At 35.9% G+C, this 18,478-nt stretch overlaps 1 protein-coding gene across 1 annotated transcript in view; it reads left to right on the forward strand.

Annotated features, from left to right (window-relative positions):
- Nucleotides 1–18,478, forward strand: part of LOC103212241 (probable C-mannosyltransferase DPY19L2) — a gene marked incomplete at its 5' end in the record, with an annotated part of 130,002 nt that overhangs the window by 40,476 nt on the left and 71,048 nt on the right. Inside the window, 4 exons of the mRNA XM_007958243.1 lie at nt 5,093–5,255; nt 5,941–6,018; nt 6,781–6,867; nt 15,546–15,605. Of these exons, the coding sequence (XP_007956434.1) occupies nt 5,093–5,255; nt 5,941–6,018; nt 6,781–6,867; nt 15,546–15,605 (388 nt within the window). The remainder of the gene's footprint in view (nt 1–5,092; nt 5,256–5,940; nt 6,019–6,780; nt 6,868–15,545; nt 15,606–18,478) is intronic.

The raw sequence follows: 18,478 nt of genomic DNA on the forward strand, positions 1-18,478 counted from the left end.
CCCCCCCCTCTGATTGGTGGACAGTGGTAGCTGGGCACCATTTAGTTCTTCTGGTCTTATAGTCATATAGGCTGAGGATCACATTGTATACTAGTCCCTTGGATTAATTGTTTCCATGTGTCTTTGGTTTTCTTCATTCTTCTCTGCTTTTGACAAGGTGAGACCCATCGTTGCATCTAGATGGCCGCTTGTAAGCTTTTAGGATCCCAGTTGCTAATTGCCAAAGTAGGGTGTAGAACAATGTGTTTGTGTAGTATGTTATGCCAGTTGAGCTTGACGTCCCCTGCAACCATGGTTCCGAGCCCACAGATCCAACTACTTGCTCCCTCCAGGCAGCTGGCTATGGCCAAGAGGTGACTACAAACTTGTCCCTTGTCAGCTCTCCTATTTACCTGGAGATTCTTACAGAACATACAAATACACTTGCAGAAACATTATCTGCCAACCCTATACATGATCATGGGCACACTGCCCCCTGCATAGACATATCTAATCGTTCAGCCTGTCTACCCATCTATCCACCCATACATCAATGTTTGCCATCACTGACAATGCAGTACTGTATGTGCGAAAGGTTTCATCTTTGTTTTTTGTACCTCCCATGCACCTCTCTGTGTCTTCCTCTTCCTCAGTGCCACTGTGTTCATCACTCACATTTGTAAATTGCCCTTCCCTTCACTCAAATCAGTACATATCTCTACCTATCTAAGAGTGTTCCCTCCCTTCCCACCCCTTCCATGTATGAACCTTTCCTTGACTTTTTACAATAACGTACTAATACAATGTCTGTCATTCTGTGATTGACTAATTTAACTCAGCAAAAAGTCCTCCAAGTTCATCCATGCTATGTGGTGTTTTTCAGATTCTACATTACTCTTTAGGGTTGCATAGTATTCCATTGTGTCTATGTACCATAGTTTGATTATCCATTCTTCTGTTGATGAGCATCAAGATTGTTTCAATCTTTTTGTTATTGTAAATAGTGCTGCAGTGAACATGGGTGTGCATATATCTGTCCTTTTCCTGGCTCTCACTTCTTTAAGATATATACCTAGTAATGGAATTGCTGGGCCAAATGGTATTTCTAATTCCAACTTTTTAAAGAATCACCATACTGCTTTCCACAGTGGTTGTATCATTTCACAGTCTACTAGCAATGTATGAGAGTCCAAATCTCTCAGCATCCTTGCCAACATTTGTTATTTTCTGTCTTGTTGAACTTCACTGCTGGTGCTGGGGCAAGATAGTATCTCCTTGTTGTTTTTATTTGCATCTATCTGATGGCTAATGATTGTAAACATTTTTTCATGTGTCTGTTGGCCTCCTGAATATCCTCTTTTGGTGAAGTGTCTTCTGCCCATTTTTAATTGGATTATTTGTCTTTTTGTTGTTGAGGTGTTGGAGTTTTCTATAAATTTTAGAGATAAATCCCTTGTCAGATATGTTGTTGCCAAATATTTTTTCCCAATCTGTAGGTTCTCCTTTCACTCTTTTGGAGAAGTCTTTGGAAGCACATAAAAATTTAAGTTTTAGAAGGTCCCAATCATCTGGTTTCTCTTCTGCTGTTTGCACATTTTGGGTTATGCTTGATAGTCTATTTATGCCATATATTAGAGCCCCAAATGCCCTTATTTTTTCCTTGAGGAATTTTATAGTTTTAGGTTTCCCATTTAAGTCTTTGATCCATCTGGAGTTCGTTTTTGTGTATGGTGTGAGGTACAGATCTTGTTTCATTTCTCTGCAAATGGATGTCCAGTTTTTCTAGCACCATTTGTTAAACAGACAATCTTTTCCTCATGTAATGGATTTGGTCACTTTGTCAAAGATCAGCTGACCATAGGTCGATGGATCCATTTCCAGGGTCTCAATTCTATTCCATTGGTCTATGTGTCTGTCATTGTACCAGTACCAGGCAATTATTACTACTCTGGCAGTACAGTAAGTTTTGAGATCTGGGAGTGTGAGACCTTCTTCAATAGTGCTTTGCTTATCCAAGGTCTCTTTCCTTTCCATATAACGTTAGTGATTGTTTTTTTCCTTATCTTTAAAGAATGTTGATGGCATCTGGATTGGGATTGCACTGAATGTATAGATTGCTTTGGGTAGAATTGACATTTTCACAATGTTCAATCTTCCTATCGATGAGCATGGGATGTTCTTCCATTTATGTATATCTCTTATGGTTTCTTGAAGCAGTTTTTTTTTATAGTTTCCTTTGTAGAGGTCTTTTGTGTCCCCAGTAAGATTTATTCCCAAGTATTTTATTTTGTTAGTAGCTATTGTAAACAGTATTGATTTACTTATTTCTTTTTCACCAATGTCTTTGCTGGTGTAGAGGAATCCAACTGATTTTTGGGTGTTGATCTTGTATCCTGGCACTGTGCTAAATTTCTCAATTAGTTCTGGTGGATTTTTGACTGAGTCTCTTGGGTTTTCTAGGTATAGGATCATATCACCAACAAATAGGGATAGTTTTACTTCTTCCTTGCCAATTTGGATTCCTTTGATTTCTCTTTCTTGCCTTATTGCCCTAACTAGGACTTCCAGTACAATGTTGAATAGAAGTGGTGATAGAGGGCATCCTTGTCTGGTTCTTGTTTTCAAAGGGAATGGTTTCAGTCTGTCTCCATTGAGAATAATGTTGGCTGTTGGTTTTGCATATATGTCTTTATTATGTTGAGGAATGTTGCTTCTATTCCTATTTCCTGAGAGTTTTTCTTATCAGGAATGGGTGTTGGATTTTATTAAATGCCTTTTCTGCATCAATTGATATGATCATGTGGTCTTTTCCTTAGTTTTATTTATGTGATGGATGATGTTGATTGTTTTTCTAATGTTGAACTATACTTGCATACCTGATATGAACCCCACTTGGTCATAATGTATTATTTTTTGGATATGTTGTTGGAGTCTTTTGGCTAGGATTTTTGTTGAAGGTTTTTGCATCTATATTCATGACGAATGTTCCTGTTTTTTCCTTTTTAGTGATGTCTTAAGAGCAAAGATATAATTTTGAAGATTAACTAACTCCAAGCCATAATCTTTTCAATAGCCTCATGTGCATGTGAGAGCTGAACAATTAATGAATAAGGAAGACTGCAGAAGAATTTATGCACTTGAATTGTGGTATTGGTGAAGAATATTTAATGTACCATGGAGAACTAACTAGAAGAAGTTAGCTAGAAGAACTAATGAATGTCTTGGAGGGAGTGCAGCCAATTCTTCTTAGTAGCAAGAATGACCAGACTTCATCTCATATACTTTGGTCATGTTGTCACAGGGGACCAGTCCCTAGAGAAGCATAATATACTGTATAAAGTAGATGGTCAACAAAAAAGGGGAAATCCTCAATTTGATATATTGACAGAGTGGCTGTGATGATTGGCTCAAGCACAGCAACAATTGTGAGAATGGCCCGGGACCAGCCAGTGTTTCATTCTGTTGTACTGTCACTGTGATTCAAAACCAACTCAATGGCACCTAACAACAACAGTGAAAAAAGAGAAGACACAAGTAACTAGAATCAGAATGGTAGTGAGGATATTTCTACTGATGTGAGATTTAAAAAGATTATGAGAGAATACTATGAACAGCTATATGCCAACACACTAGATAATCTGGATGTGGTAGTTAAGTTTGTACGTCAACTTGGCTGGGCCTGGTTGAGTGGCTAGGTAGATGGTGGTAGTTATTCCCCATGATGAGACTGGTAGTCATCTCCATGGTGGCATCTACCATGAGAAGCTGAGTAGCTGCTTTAGGAATGAAGTCTGCTTCCTATATACAAGAAGTAGCTTTGGGAATGGTCTCCAGCTCCAGCACGCTTGAACCCTGCATGTAGCCATGTAATTGTTCAGCAGCCTGCCATGCTCTGCCAACCTTGGGACTATCAATGGACTTGAATTAATGGCCTGCCATGTGGTTTGGTAACATCAGGACTGTGCTTTTTTACTTGTCAACCTTGGGTTTGTCAGTCTCACCAGCCAGCAGCTGTCTGAGTGAAAAAAAAGCCTCTAGCTCCAGTGGGCCAGGAGTGGGAGGCAGAGCTGAAACCCAAGATTGAGGAACTTTCACCCAGCCCCTAACCTGGCACTTTGAACGTGGACTTAAAGCCTCCAAACTGTAAGAGAATAAACTCCTGTTTGTTCAAGCATCCCATTTGTGGTATATTCCTGTCAGAGTGACAATAGGTAACCAGAACACTAGATGAAAGGGACTAATTCCTAGATACATACAAATTACATAAACTGACTCAAGAAGAAACAGGAAATCTCAGTAGATCTATAAAAGGTAAAGAGATTGAGTGAGTAATCAAAAAGTCCAAAGAAAGATAAGACCAGGACCAGATGGTCTCACTGCTGAATTCTGCCAAACATCTAAAGAAAAATTAGCACCGATGCTTCTACAATCTTACAAAAATTAGAAAGCACTTCCTAACTCACTCTATGAGGCCAGCATTACCCTGATATCAAAGGGTGTGATAAAGACATCATAAGAACAGAAAATTAGAGCCCAGTATCCCTTGTGAATGTAAATCCAACACTCCTTAACATAATACCAAAAAACCAAATACAATAGCATATTAAACGGATTATACACTATGGACAAGTAGATTTATCTCAGGAAGGCAATAGTGGTTCAACATAAAATCAATAAATATAATATACCACATTAATGCAATGAAACACACACACATATACTATCATCTCAATTGATGCAGAAAAGGCATTTGACAAAATTCAGCAGCCCTTCATGATTTAAAAAAAAAAAAAAACATTAGTGAACTTCCTCAACATGATGAAGACATTTATGGAAAACCTACAGCTAAAATCATACACAGTGGTGAAATATTGAAGGCTTTATCCCTGAAATCAGGAATGAGACAAGGATATGTATTTTCCCTACTGCTATTCTACATTGTACTGGAAGTTCTAGCCAGAGTAATTAGACAAGAAAAAAGGCATCCAATGTGGAAAGGAGGGATTTCTGTATCAATTGAGATGATCATGTGGGTTTTTTTTCCCTTTGTTCTACTAATATGGTATTTCACAATGATCGATTTTTTATGTTGAACCTCTCTTGAATTCTACAGGAAGGTTACTAGAGCTAATAAGTTATCTCAGCAAAGTTACAGGGTACAAGATCAACATGCAAAAATCAGTTGTATTTCTATATACTGTACTGAACAGTTTAGAAAGGAAATGAAGAAACCTATCTTATTTAAAATAGCATCTGAAAGAATAACATATCTAAGAGTAAATTTAATCACAAAAGTGAAAAACTTCTACACTGAAATATACAATAATACTGAAAGAAATTAAAGAAGACATAAATAAATGGAAATACATCCCATGATCATGGATTGGAAGACTTAATATTGTTAAGATACAATATAACCCAAAATGATCTACAGATTCAACATGAGCCACTGACCCCACACACAATTTTCCCTATTACTCTACTGCTGGTTTACTCTTCGTCCTAGAATAAAGCCCTTTCAGGACCTAAACCAAAGACTGGGGGTTCACCAGGGATCCCCTTCTTGATGTACCCTGACTATTGTGTCTGTTGAAAGCTCTGCCCAGCTAGTTTGTCAGTCTCCCGACTGCCTCTAATGAAACTGGAAGTCCTCCACCTTTACCGGGATTGGCAGAAACCTCTAGGAAAAATGACCCAAAACATGCTCACCACTATCGATTTCCATTTTTCCTTGATCTTAGCTTCATAATTGTTTACTTCCTTATTAATCATTTGTGACTTTCATGCAGATCTTTATAAACATTTTCTTAGCTATGTTAGTTCTCAATGGGAAAGTTAATTCAAATCACTTTGTCCATGATTACTGAAAATAAAACTCTTATATTTACTTTACCTATGAATAGTGAAATGTATGTTTTCTATAATTCATTTCACTTTTGCTTTTTTATATTTTTATTTCAGATAGCCTCATTATTTCCCATGTATGTTGTGGGGTACATTGAGTCATACAAATTTCAGAAGATCATTTATATGAACATGGTAACATTTTTAATATTTATAAGTAAAATATTAAAATAAATCCTCACAGTTTATAAAACAGAACTGATATCCTCTTTTAATGGGTTCTACCACTTTGATAGTATTCAATACATAGAATATTAATGCTATTCAGAAGTAAGACTGAAAATGCACGTGATAGATACCATATTGTAACAGAAGATTATATGTTCAACTAGAATGCAAATGTCTTGTAAACTTTCATTATTTTGTCTTTTATGTGTTTTGTTTATTATCACCCTCATTTATTTTGAAACTTCCTTTTTTTTCCTGGAGGCTTGAAATTTTAACACTTTGAATGAGCATGACACTCAGTAAATGAAGTTTTCATGTTGCATTTTTGTTTTTATTTTAGTTCCTAAGCACATCTTCCTTAACAACACATGAGATGATTAAGTAAAGATTAATAAGTGATGGAGATTGTCTAGTAATCTAACAAAAATAATATTAAGAAAACATAGTTATATAATCACTATGTTAATATAATCAATAGATGCTTTATTTATTTACTTATTTATTTTCTTCTTCTTTTTGTTTTTTAACCAAGTAGCAGATGGAGAAAAGAATTACATTCTGCTATGTAGAATTTGTGGTCTTGAACTTTAAAATTTAGGATCCATTAATTAGTTGAAATTCTGTTGTTTTTCTTTGGCCAAGATCTATTAGTCTTCTTCTTTATGCAAAGTATACATTTTGTTATATACCTAATAAGTATAAAACATGTTTGTTTTCTTCATTTTGCAGATTTCAGTTCTGCTTTGTTTCATTTTAATGTTTGGAAATCCAATGTACTTATCTTCTTATTATTCCTCATCTTTGTTAATGACATGGGTAAGTGTTAAACTCATGAAGGTGTTTTTTCTGTTTGTTTTTCCTTTTAATCTGTCCCATAGCTGATTTACCCATCTAACACAGGTTTAGGAAAATAAATAGGTTTCTTTCCTGATTATCATTCACATGATGACAAGATTTTCCTAAGGAAAGATTTTTCTCTATTTCATCCTTGAAAAATAATATAGTTCAAAGTTTTTCTTTTTAACGAAGTGCTTATGTAAATACTTAAAAATGATCAGAAGGTACTGAAACTTACTTTTAAAATATGCCACAACATAGTATAACAATGATTTTTTCCTTGTAAAGTCACTTCAGTAGCATAAATACTTATTGCAGTGACACTGCCATTGCCAAAAACATTTTTGGAACTCCTCTGAATTGCCTTCACAGACTGTCACCTTCTTTTGAGTATCCTAATGGTGACAAATCATCATCTTTCATGCGTGGATCTGATTTTTGGAAAGTCTCAAAAGTTATCTGGAGCCAAGTCTTGTGAATAAGCTGGGTGATTGGGCTGCTAATAGTGATCTTGATCAAAATGTGGTGTGACAATAAAGTAGTAAGACCAATTTTCTTAAGACCTGGAAAATTATATCTGAAGGCAATTTAGAAATAAGAGTTCCAAAACTATTTTGAGCAATGGCAACATAATTACAAGAAGTTTATAATCTCCCTCATGTGATATATTTTAATGGGATTACACTCATTTGGATATTTGTTTGGAATGGTGATTCAGTAAATCAATGTCAGTACTTTATAGTCACACTTCTGATGGTCATAAGCAGGGACCTGGAATGTTCTCCCCCATCTCTCAACTTCACATTTACTAGAAATTATACCAGCCACAACGGCATCAAAATATAGCATTTTTCCAAGTGTGGTGCACAAATAGAATCTTTTGGGATTGCCTTTGCATTTTAATATTTTTGCTTCCTACACCTTTTTTGCCTTTTAGTAGTAACCCTTCTCTTTTCTCTCTACCCCAACATTTTTTTTTCTTTTCTTTTTCTTTTTATTCATTCTACTAGCTTTTATATAAAATCCATCTGATTCATACATGGATGATCACATTGTCTGCAAATAAACATTCAAAGCGATACCCTTTTTCTCTTTTTCTTGCGCTACTAAACTGGCTACAATAAACGTGGTGAAAGTGGACATCCTTGTCTTATGTCTCATCTTAGGGGAAAAGCATTGAGTCTTTCATCATTAAGTAAGTTGTTAACTAGTTGCTATTGACTTAACTTCAGCTCATGGCTACCCATGCATGTCAGAGTACAACTTGGCTCCCTAAGGTTCTCAGTGGTGAATTTTTTGAAAGTACACTGCCAGGCCTTTCTTCCACGGTGTCTCTGGGTGAACTCCAGCTTCCAAATTTTTGGTTAGCAGCTGAGTGTATTAACCATGTGCACCACACTGTGACTCCACGTATGGAGTTAGCTATAGGTTTTTCAGAGTCTTTTTATTGGCTTAAGGAAGTTCCCATGTATTCCTAGTTTGCTGTGAGTTTTGTTTTTTTTTCAGAAATGAATTTTGGGAATAATGTAATATTATATGATTTCTCTTCTAGTTAATATGGTGAATACTGATTGATTTTCAAATGTTATATATCACCTTTGCATTCCTTGGATAGACTTCAATTTGATTATTATGTATTATCCTCTTTACTTATTTGTTGTTGGATATACTTTTCTAAAATATTATTTAGAATTGTTGTTCCATTCATAAGGAACATTGGTACATAGTTTTCTTGTGATATCTTTGCCTTGTTTTGGCAACAGCATAGTGCTAGTCTCATAGAGTAAGTTAGAATGTATTCCTTCCTCTTCAGTTTTCTGAAATAAGTTGTATAAAATACATTTGATTTCTTCCCTAAATGTTTGATAGATTTTATGAATGAAGACATCTGGTCCTTCCGTTGCAGAAATCCCCCCCACACACACACACTTCTTTACTAGATATGAAAATACTTGGGTTATTTATTTTTCCTTGAGTGAGTTATTTATTAATTTATTTTTGGTAGTGAATTTTATATTTAAGAGGCACTCTCCCATTGCATATAATTTTTTCTATTTTCATTGGCTATTGTAACATGATTCATTATTGGCTTTCATTACATCACTCCAGAGTCTCTGAAAATGCAAAGACAGATATTGATCTGTATGAGTTCATCTGTTCAAAGTAGAATTCAACAAAAAGCAGAATTTATGGTGCAGTGTGAAACAACTTCCCAGTCATGGTGCAGAAGAGTGGTGTTAGGACGACCTAAGGTCATACTGTGTTTCAAGCTCACTGTATAGGATTGAAATAGATGATTTGTGTATCACTATGAGGTGTAACGCGTGTGCTCTGTGTTGTTGTGGTTGTTTGGTACCATAAAATCAGTTTTGACTTGTGGCAGCCCCACCTGACAGTGAAGAACTGCCCCACATGGTCTTCTTGGTTGTAGTCTTCCTAGGAGCAGACCATTGTGTGAACTTTTCTAGTTTGTGTCTTTCAAGTAATCTGTCCATTTTATTTAAGATGTCAAACTTATTGTCAAAATTGTTCATAACTTTCCCATATTATCTTTTATGTATCTGCAAAATCTACAGTGATATCATCTCTCACATTCCTGATACTGGAAATTTGTCTTTCTTTTTTCTATGATCAATCTGACTAGAGGTTTATCAATTTTATTGTTCTTCTCAAGGAACCAATTTTCAGTTTCATTAATTTTCTCTACTTTTTTCTTTACTGTTGCATTGATTTCTAATCTATCTTTATTACATCATTTCTTCTGTTTATTTTGGTTTTATTTTCCTCTTTCTCATTTTTTAAGGTAGAAGGTGAGGTCATTGATTTTTTTTTTCCTAACACAGATGTTTATTGCTATGAATTTCCCTCAAAGTACTTTTAACAACATCCCACATATTTTTATATGTTGCATTTTTATTTATTTTGTGCTATTATCATATATTTTATTTATATATAGCATAAATCACTGAAAGTTTTATTGATTTTTTAATAAGCAGTCACTATCTGTAAAATATTTTAATATTTTTTAAAAACTTATAAATTTACCCCATAGTTACTATTTCCAGTGCCCTTCATTTCTGTAGAACTAAATTGACATTTGCAAAAAAGGGCAAGGAGGCCACATGTTCTGACCTCCTAGAACCCCACAAGAGGAAGGCAGAATCACCATTAATAGCCCAAGGCCTATTACTGCAAGGCCAGACATGCTGCCTCCCTCCAGTCCTTTCTCCAACCGTTCCTCCCAAAGCACCCACCACCTCTCTCCTGGGTTCGATAATTCGCTGCAGTGGCCACACAGAACTCACAGATTATGGGGTTTATTAGGGAAGCACCAGGCTACAATTCAAGTTCAGGAAAAATGCTCAATCTCTCTCCCAGGCCACTGTCTCTCAGCCAAGTCTCTCACAGTCTCTCCCCCAGCAGTGCTGGTCCCTCGGTGTCTTACTCAGCAACGCATGTCTCTTGTGTCTCTTTCCCAGCAACACATGTCTCTTTCAGTAGCGCGTGTCTCTTTCAGCAGCATGTCTTCCTCAACCAGTGGTCAGAGAGAGTTCTGCCTCTAGGAGACCTCTTTTTGAGCCTGGCAGGGTGGTCAAACTAGCCAATCATAGCATCAGAACTCTAAGCACCTGAGAGAGAGCCTCCCATAACATTGTGTTGTGCCATTCCCAACAGAAATAACCCAGGTGGATAACATTTACAATCAGGAGCTCCTCAGTTGCTCATTCCACCACTGAGTTTACAATGACTTATGGATAGAAAAGCCATACTGAGTAATTTACTACACTGCAACATTTGATATAATTTTTCCTTATCTGATGACCCCCTTTAACATTTCTTGTCATGCATGTATCTCATGAAGTCATGAAGTCTTTATTTTGGCATCATTTTTGAAAGATACATTTTGTTAGGAATATAAAATTATATATTGACAGTATTCATCTTTCTGTGTTTTAAAGATCTTGCTCCACTGTCTTGATGCTTGCATTTTTTTTTTTCAAGTGAGAAATCTGCTAGCATCCTTACCTTTTTTTCCTCTGACTTAACAGGTCTAATTTCTTTGGCTATTCTTAAGATTTTCTGTTTATAAGTGATTTTGTATGATTTGATTATAATGTGCCTTACTCTTTCTAAATGTTTCTTGTGTTTGGGGTTCATTGAAATTATTGGATCTCTGAGTTTATAATTTTTATAAAATTTGGAAAACTTTTGGCCATTATTTCTTAACATATTTTTCCACTCCCCACATTTCTAGGGACTCTAGTAACACATATATTAGACTTCTTGAAATTGTGGTATGGTTCTCTGTTACTCTGTTATTTTTTCCAGTATTTTTATTTCTCTGTTTTAGTTCAAATAGTTTCTATCTATATGTCTGCAGGCTCACTAATCTTTTTTTCCAGCAGTGTCTATCTGATGTTAATCCTATCCAGTGTATGTTTCATCTCAGGTGTTGTCGTTTTCATATCTAAAAGTTCAGTTTGGATCTTTTTTATTTGTACCATGTCTCTACTTAACAAGCTCACTCTTTTCTGTGGCTTTTTCACCATGTGTAATACAGTTACAATAACTAGAATTGTTTCCAACTACTAATTCTATCATCCATGTTATTTCTAGGAGCTCTGGTGGCGTAGTGCCTAAGGCAGTTGACTGCTAACTAGAAGGCTGGCAGTTCAAACCCACCAGCCACTCCTTGGAAGGAAGACTGGGCAATCTACTTCCATAGTGCTACTGTCTTGGAAACCCAAGGAGGGATCATTTTTAATTGATTAATTTTTCACTACATTATGGGTTTGTTTTTCTGCTTCTCTGCATGCCTTGTAGTGTTTGAATGAATGCCCCTTCCCAAAAAAAGCCAAACCCACTGCCATTGAGTTAATTTTGACTCATAGTGACCCCCACTGGGTTTCTAAGGCTGTAAATCTTTACAGAAATAGATTGTCTCATCTTTCTTCCACAGAGCACCTGGTGGATTTGAACCACCAAACTCCTGGTTAGCATACAAATGCCTTGCCCACCACACCACCAGAGCTCCTTGATTGAGTGCCAGACTTCATATATTTTACTTTGTTGCATCCTGGATATTCTTTTATTCCTAGAAATAGTGTTAAGCATTAGTCTGTAATGCAGTTAAATTACATGAAAACAATTTGATCTTTGGGTATTGATTTTAATATTTTTTTAAGTGAGGCTAAAATAGTATTTTGTTTAATATTAATAATATTACCCCCCCACTGAGGCAAACCATCTGTTAACAGTACTTGACATCCATGATTTATGATATATTCTACTCCATGCAGGAATAAGAACTATTCCTTGTTTATCTACGCTATGGATATTGTTCCCTCTAATTGTTTCAGGGTTTTTTCTTTTTTTTTTTTTTTAAATATGTGTGTGATAATCAGTAGTCTGCCGAAGACTTGAAGGAGACCTACCACAGATCTTTGGACCCCTATCTCTATGCTGCTTTCTGCTCTCCACTACTCTGACCTGAAAACTCTAGCTTCCTTTGTCTTAATAGGCTCCTATCTCCATTTCCTCAACTCAAGGAGACTATTATATTCTCCCTCCCCGTGCTACAGCCTGGGCACTCTATAAAGGCAGTAAGCTGGGACAATCAGAGGACTCACCTCATTTTTTCCATCTCTCAGGGATCAGTGTCCTCTCTTGCCTGATGTCCAGTTTCTTAAAAACTGTTGTTTTCTATGTTTTGCCTTCTTTTGTTAGTCATTTCAGACGGGACAGAAAATCTGTTGCCTGCTACTACAACTTGACAGAAACAATTTTACCCTGGTTGATTTTAATCACTTAATTTATTTTAGGGGATAGGTGAAATATTACCATCTTTTGAAGTGTAAGAAATAGACAAAAAGCTAAATTCTGAAAAGTATCACTCTCCCCTCATCTCTTGCAACCCCATTATCTCCCTATTTCTTTCCACCCTCTTCCTACAGACTCCTTGTAGGTAAGAAGTCTCATTAGTATTCTGATTTATCCTTTTTTGTACGAGTAAGTATCAACATACATCTTTTTCATTTCCCTTCTTTGTCGGTTTCTAGACATGGTAGGTAGAGAATTTCTAGTCACTGAGGGTAGAGTTTCTGAAGACCCCAGCTTTATGCATATGTTTCAACTCCAGCTTCTTACTTTACTCCTCTTTTGCTGCTCTTCTGATAGTTTTTTTTTTTAATTTTTTATTGTAACATGGGTGCACTTTTACAAAGCAGATTCATTTTACACTCAATAGTTCATACACATTTTGTTCCATGGCACCTATTACAATCCCCAAAATGTAACAACTCTCCTCCCACCTACTTCCTGTGGTTGTTCCTTCCCTGTGTCCATCTTACCTATGTATTCCTGCCTGCCTAGCTTTCTCCCTGTCAAAAAGCTGCCCTTCCAATCTCCTGCTGTTGACTGTTCTAAGAAGTGCATCTTCCTGGTGTAGTTGTTCAGCTTGTCGGCTGAACAATAATAGATAATAATAGATAATTATTTGCCTAAGAGCTGACCTATGGGAGTGAGTCCAATTCCAGGCCCAAAGGGTAACTTGGGATCACAGTCTCAAGGGTTTCACCAGCTTCTATCTGGCTAGTGATCCTGGTCTTTTCTATTTTTTTGTGTTCTGTTCCACATTTTCCCCCCACTCTATGAGGATCTCCAATTTTGATCCCTCTCTGAGTGGTTGGCAATGGTATCTGGATATCATCTAGTTCTTCTGTCTTCAGGGTCATGTAGGCTGAGGTTCCCATGGTTCATCAGTCCCTTGGACTAATTGTTTTTGTCTCTTTTATTTTCTTCATTCTTCTTTGCTCTATATGAGGAGAGACCAATAGTTGCACCTTAGATGGCCACTTCTAAGCTTTTAAGACCCTAGTTGCTGCTCACCAAAGTAAGATGTAAAAGAATGTTTTTATGTACTATGTTGAACCAATTGAGCTTGATGTCCCCTGCAACTATAGTCCTGAGCCAGCAGGCTCAGCAATTCACTCACTCAAGGTGCTTGGTTGTGGCTAAGAAGTTATCCTAACTTTGTCCCATTAGCTCTATAATGTACATAGACAGTTTTATACCACATACAACTATGTGCAGGAATGTCATCTCCCAAACCTATGTATTCTCATGGGTATATTCCCATTTGCCTACCCATACCTAATCTTGCCTGTCTACCTATATATCTACCTAAAGATTAGTGTTTGTTAATACTGATAAATGTGTATGTAATAATATTTACCTTTGTTATCTGTACCTCTTGGACACTTTTCTGTCTGTGTCTTCCTCTTCCTTAATGATAGTGTGCTGGTCACACACTTTTATTATATTGTCTTTCCCTTCACCCACATCAACACATCTCTTAACTCATCAGCAGTAACACCACCACCCCCTTCCCTGGTAGCCAGCAAAGAAAATTTCCCTCCCGGTGTGAACCTTTCCTTGATTTTTTATAATGACAGACTCATACAATATTTGCCTTTCTATGATTGACTTATTTTACTCAGCATAATGTACTCCAAGTTCACTATCAGGTGAATTTATCAGGTGATTCATAGATTCTTTATTATTCTTTAGTGTTGCATAGCATTCCATTGTGTGTGTGTACCATAGTTTGGTTATCCATTTATCCGTTGATGCACACTTAGGTTGTTTCCATCTCTTTGCTATTGTGAATAGTGCTGTGATATACATTGGTGTGCATATATCTTTTTGTGTTCCAGATCTCACCCCTTTAGGATATATTCCTAGTAGTGGGATTGTTGGATCAAATGTTGTTTCTAGTTCCAACTTTTAAGGAAGTGCCATATCGTTTTCCACAGGAGCTCTGGTAATGTAGTGCCTAAAGCACTTGACTGCTAACCAGAAGGCTGGAGGTTCAAACCCACCAGCCACTCCTCAGAAGGAAGGTTGGGCAATATACTTCCATAGTGATACTGCCTCGAAAACCCAAGGAGGGGTCACTATGAGTCGGGTCCGACTCAATGGCAAATAACAACAACAACAATATCGTTTTCCACAGTAGTTGAACTATTTTACAGTCCCACAGGCTGTATGAGGGTTCCAACCTTTCCATACCCCCCTTAAGCATTTGTTATTTTCTATCTTGTTGAACTTTACTATTATTGCTGGAGTGTAACATAGTTTTTCAATCTTCTTAAAGACTGCCATAGGTCATCTCAATGACTAATGTTTTCAGTTTTTTGTTTTTTTCCTAAATCACCTTCTTGTTTCTACCGTCTAGAAAGTTCTTTTTCTTTCTTAAAAGTTCAGTTGTTCATTTTAAAAACATTTAAAAATATTTCATCTGGGAGTTTGTAAAGAAAGGATTTTCATGTTAATTTGATTCACTGTTTTGCTACACAATGTACACTTGCAGTGATCATCACCAATGCACCATCTGCTTCTTTAGGGGAATTACTCAGAAAACTCCAGATTAAATTAGTGAGGAATTAACTTGATTCAAGAGGCAACTTTTTGTCGGCACAGGAAGTATTTAGACATCACCTCAAGGAAATTTACCATATATACAATTTGAAAAATCAACAATTAAGGTAGAAATGGCTGATGATAACCAAGATGGAAGGGAGTAGTAATTTTTGAAATGTACCATTCACAAAATGTGTGTTAATTTTAATTGTTTTATTTTTCTGTCATATATTTAGGTTATAATTCTAAAGAGAACTAAAATTCAAAGATTGGGAGCATCTGAACTCAACTTTTGGGTAAGGTTTAACTTTTTTGTTACTGAAATAAATTGTATATAATAATATTCACCTTTGTTGCCTTTAACAGGGTTTAACATTTTTAACACAGTTTCTTCTAACTTTAATTTTTTTATTTCTGTAATCTGGGTATAAATAATACAGTTAAAAACTCTAATGATTTATATTTATTATATTTATTATGTCTTTTTAATAACTAGTTGTCTAAGGTAGGGAACAGTCCTTAGCAAACACAATAATCATTTTCAAGAAATAAGTTCCTTTACTTGAGCACTACTGTCAGGCTTTTCTTCTTTTACTTTTCATTCTGCCATACACACATTACCTTGATCTTTAATTTCTTTCTACTCACCTTGAGTTTCTCTTGTAGCATTATTAACCTTCTCTTCTAAACAACTCTGCTTTTAGATTTATCCCAACTTTCCTTTTTCCTTCCTCTGTATCTTTCTGTCATCTCTTTCCCTCTGCTTCCAACTTTGTATTCTATTATTCTTCTCCTTAGAACAACCAACTCCCAGAGGTTTCTTATTTCAACTCAGCTAGTATCTAATCTTTGTTGTGATTGTTCCCAAATATCTATATCTCTATTTTTATGCTTTTTGTTTCCAAGTAAAATAATAACATTACTAGGAAGGTATTGCAACTCCTTAAATGTCTTAATATACATATGAGATTCATTACTTTTCTCTTGAGTCTTTGATAACTCCTTTTAAAAAGCAAGAAAAGCTTGCCGTGTCAACAAGCTGTGTGTTTGCATATTATATATTGTGAATAAAACTGGGAAGAATTAAGATAAGATGAAGAGGTAGATTTCTACTCAGAATGCAAGAGAACAAATGGAATGGGTGGCGGTTTTCTATTGCTAGAGGCATTCTCCCGTCAGTTATGGGGAGGATATAGAAAGATATATATACTAAACTAAATTGTACTAAATTAAATTGTTGGATGACTCTGCCAGGATATGACTTTTTGACTTCAGAAAAATTTGGCAATATTGTAAAAATTAAAATTAAAAGATCCTCTTTTGAAAACAACTCAAAAGGAAATCAAATAGGCAAGTACATACTATGGAGAAAAGATAGTGTTCTTGGACATTTAGGAAATTCTGCTAAAGTTCTACTGCGAGGAAAAATCATTGTCTTAAATATTTCCAGTAGCAGACTGAAAAGAAGGAAAATTAACTAAGCTTGCAATTCAAGAATATCAAAGAAAAAAAATTCAAGGAGAGAAAAGTTGAAATATAACCAACATTTAGCTTGTATTTAAATTTCTGAAATTGTTATGATTTATACAAGAAAGAAAAACAAATCATGCTAGTCATCTAAAAAAGCAAGCAAAGAAGCAACAAAGCCAACAGTTTTTCTGGCTTTTTATAGTTTTTTTATGGAAGTCAGACAAGGATAAAAAGCAAAAAATATTTTGTGAGCTAACACTTTTTCTTACAAAAACTTGTTTTATTCCATCAAGTCCTTTAATATCTGTGGTATAAAATTTATATTCCATATCATTCTCTGTCATAATAAATTTGAAAACAAGAAAGATTTTATATTTTTACATTGAATTGCAATATAAAAATCTATAGAAAAATTATAACTCATTACTATCAAAACCTAATTTTAATTTTATTTACCATGACGTGGTAAGTTGCAAGAAAGTTATTTTTTTAGCTTCTCTAAGTATTAAATATTCTCTTTTTCTGTGTGTGTGTATACACACACACACACACACACACACACACATATATATACACATATGTTGTTGTTGTTGTTGTTTGCCGTCAAGTCAGCCCCAACTCATAGCGACTCCTCCTTGGGTTTCCGAGGCAGTATCACTACGGAAGTAGGATTGCCCAACCTTCCTTCCGAGGAGTGGCTGGTGGGTTTGAACCGCCAGCCTTCTGGTTAGCAGTCAAGTGCTTTAGCCACTACGCTACCAGAGCTCCTATACACACACATATATATATATACACATATATATATATATATATATGTATGTCTTTGGTTTTCCGACATGGTTTCTTTATGGAAGTAGATTGCCCAGTCTTCCTTCTGAGGAGTGGCTGGTAGGTTTGAATCGCCAGACTTCTGGTTAGCAGTCAAATGCGTTAGGCACTATGCCACCAGAGCTCCTATATATATTGTCAGCAAAGGTAATTCTTTATGAGATAGAGGCTGAACAAAGTACTTTTAGGCCTAACAGATTCACTTTAAAGTTTCCTTCAATAGAAGCTAAAATCCATGCTGGCTTGTTGAGATACCCAAGGTAAAACAGATTACTCTTAACAGAATTAGAATCAGATTGACATAAAATTCTCGTCTGTAAAGAAGAAAGGAATAAGTCAAAAGTGTATACCATTTTCAAAGTATTGAATGGAAATAACTTGGACCTTAGAATATTATAGATAGCTGAGTAAACGTTCAAAAGTGACAAGAAATTAAAGAAATTGTTCGTTTTCAGAAGAGCTAGTTGGTGCCTGGCTATGACTGTCAACCACTCAGAAAGGGGTCAGTGCAAGAGATCCTGGCTAAAGTGGGAGAACAATGTGGAACAAAACTCAAAATCATAAAAAAAAAAAAAAAAAAAGTCAGGTTTACTGGTCCGATAGAGCCTAGCGAAATTTCCAAGACTATGACCTGTAGTTACCCTTCAGGTCTGGGATTGAATTTACTCCCCTGGCTTCCAGCCAAACAATAGACAGGCTTATAGGGTGAACATTTACATCAGATAGATACACTCCTTAGAACAATCAGTTGATCAATCATGAGAGAACAGAAGGACAGTATTTGCACAGGGAGGTAGCTTAGAGGGCAGGAATGCATAGGAAAGAAAGACATAGGGGAAAGGTAACTACAGGGAAGAAGTGGGAAGAGAGA

The sequence above is a fragment of the Orycteropus afer genome, unplaced genomic scaffold, assembly GCF_000298275.1.
Source record: "Orycteropus afer afer isolate SDZICR_OR568_19922 unplaced genomic scaffold, OryAfe1.0 scaffold00893, whole genome shotgun sequence".
NCBI lineage: Eukaryota > Metazoa > Chordata > Mammalia > Tubulidentata > Orycteropodidae > Orycteropus > Orycteropus afer.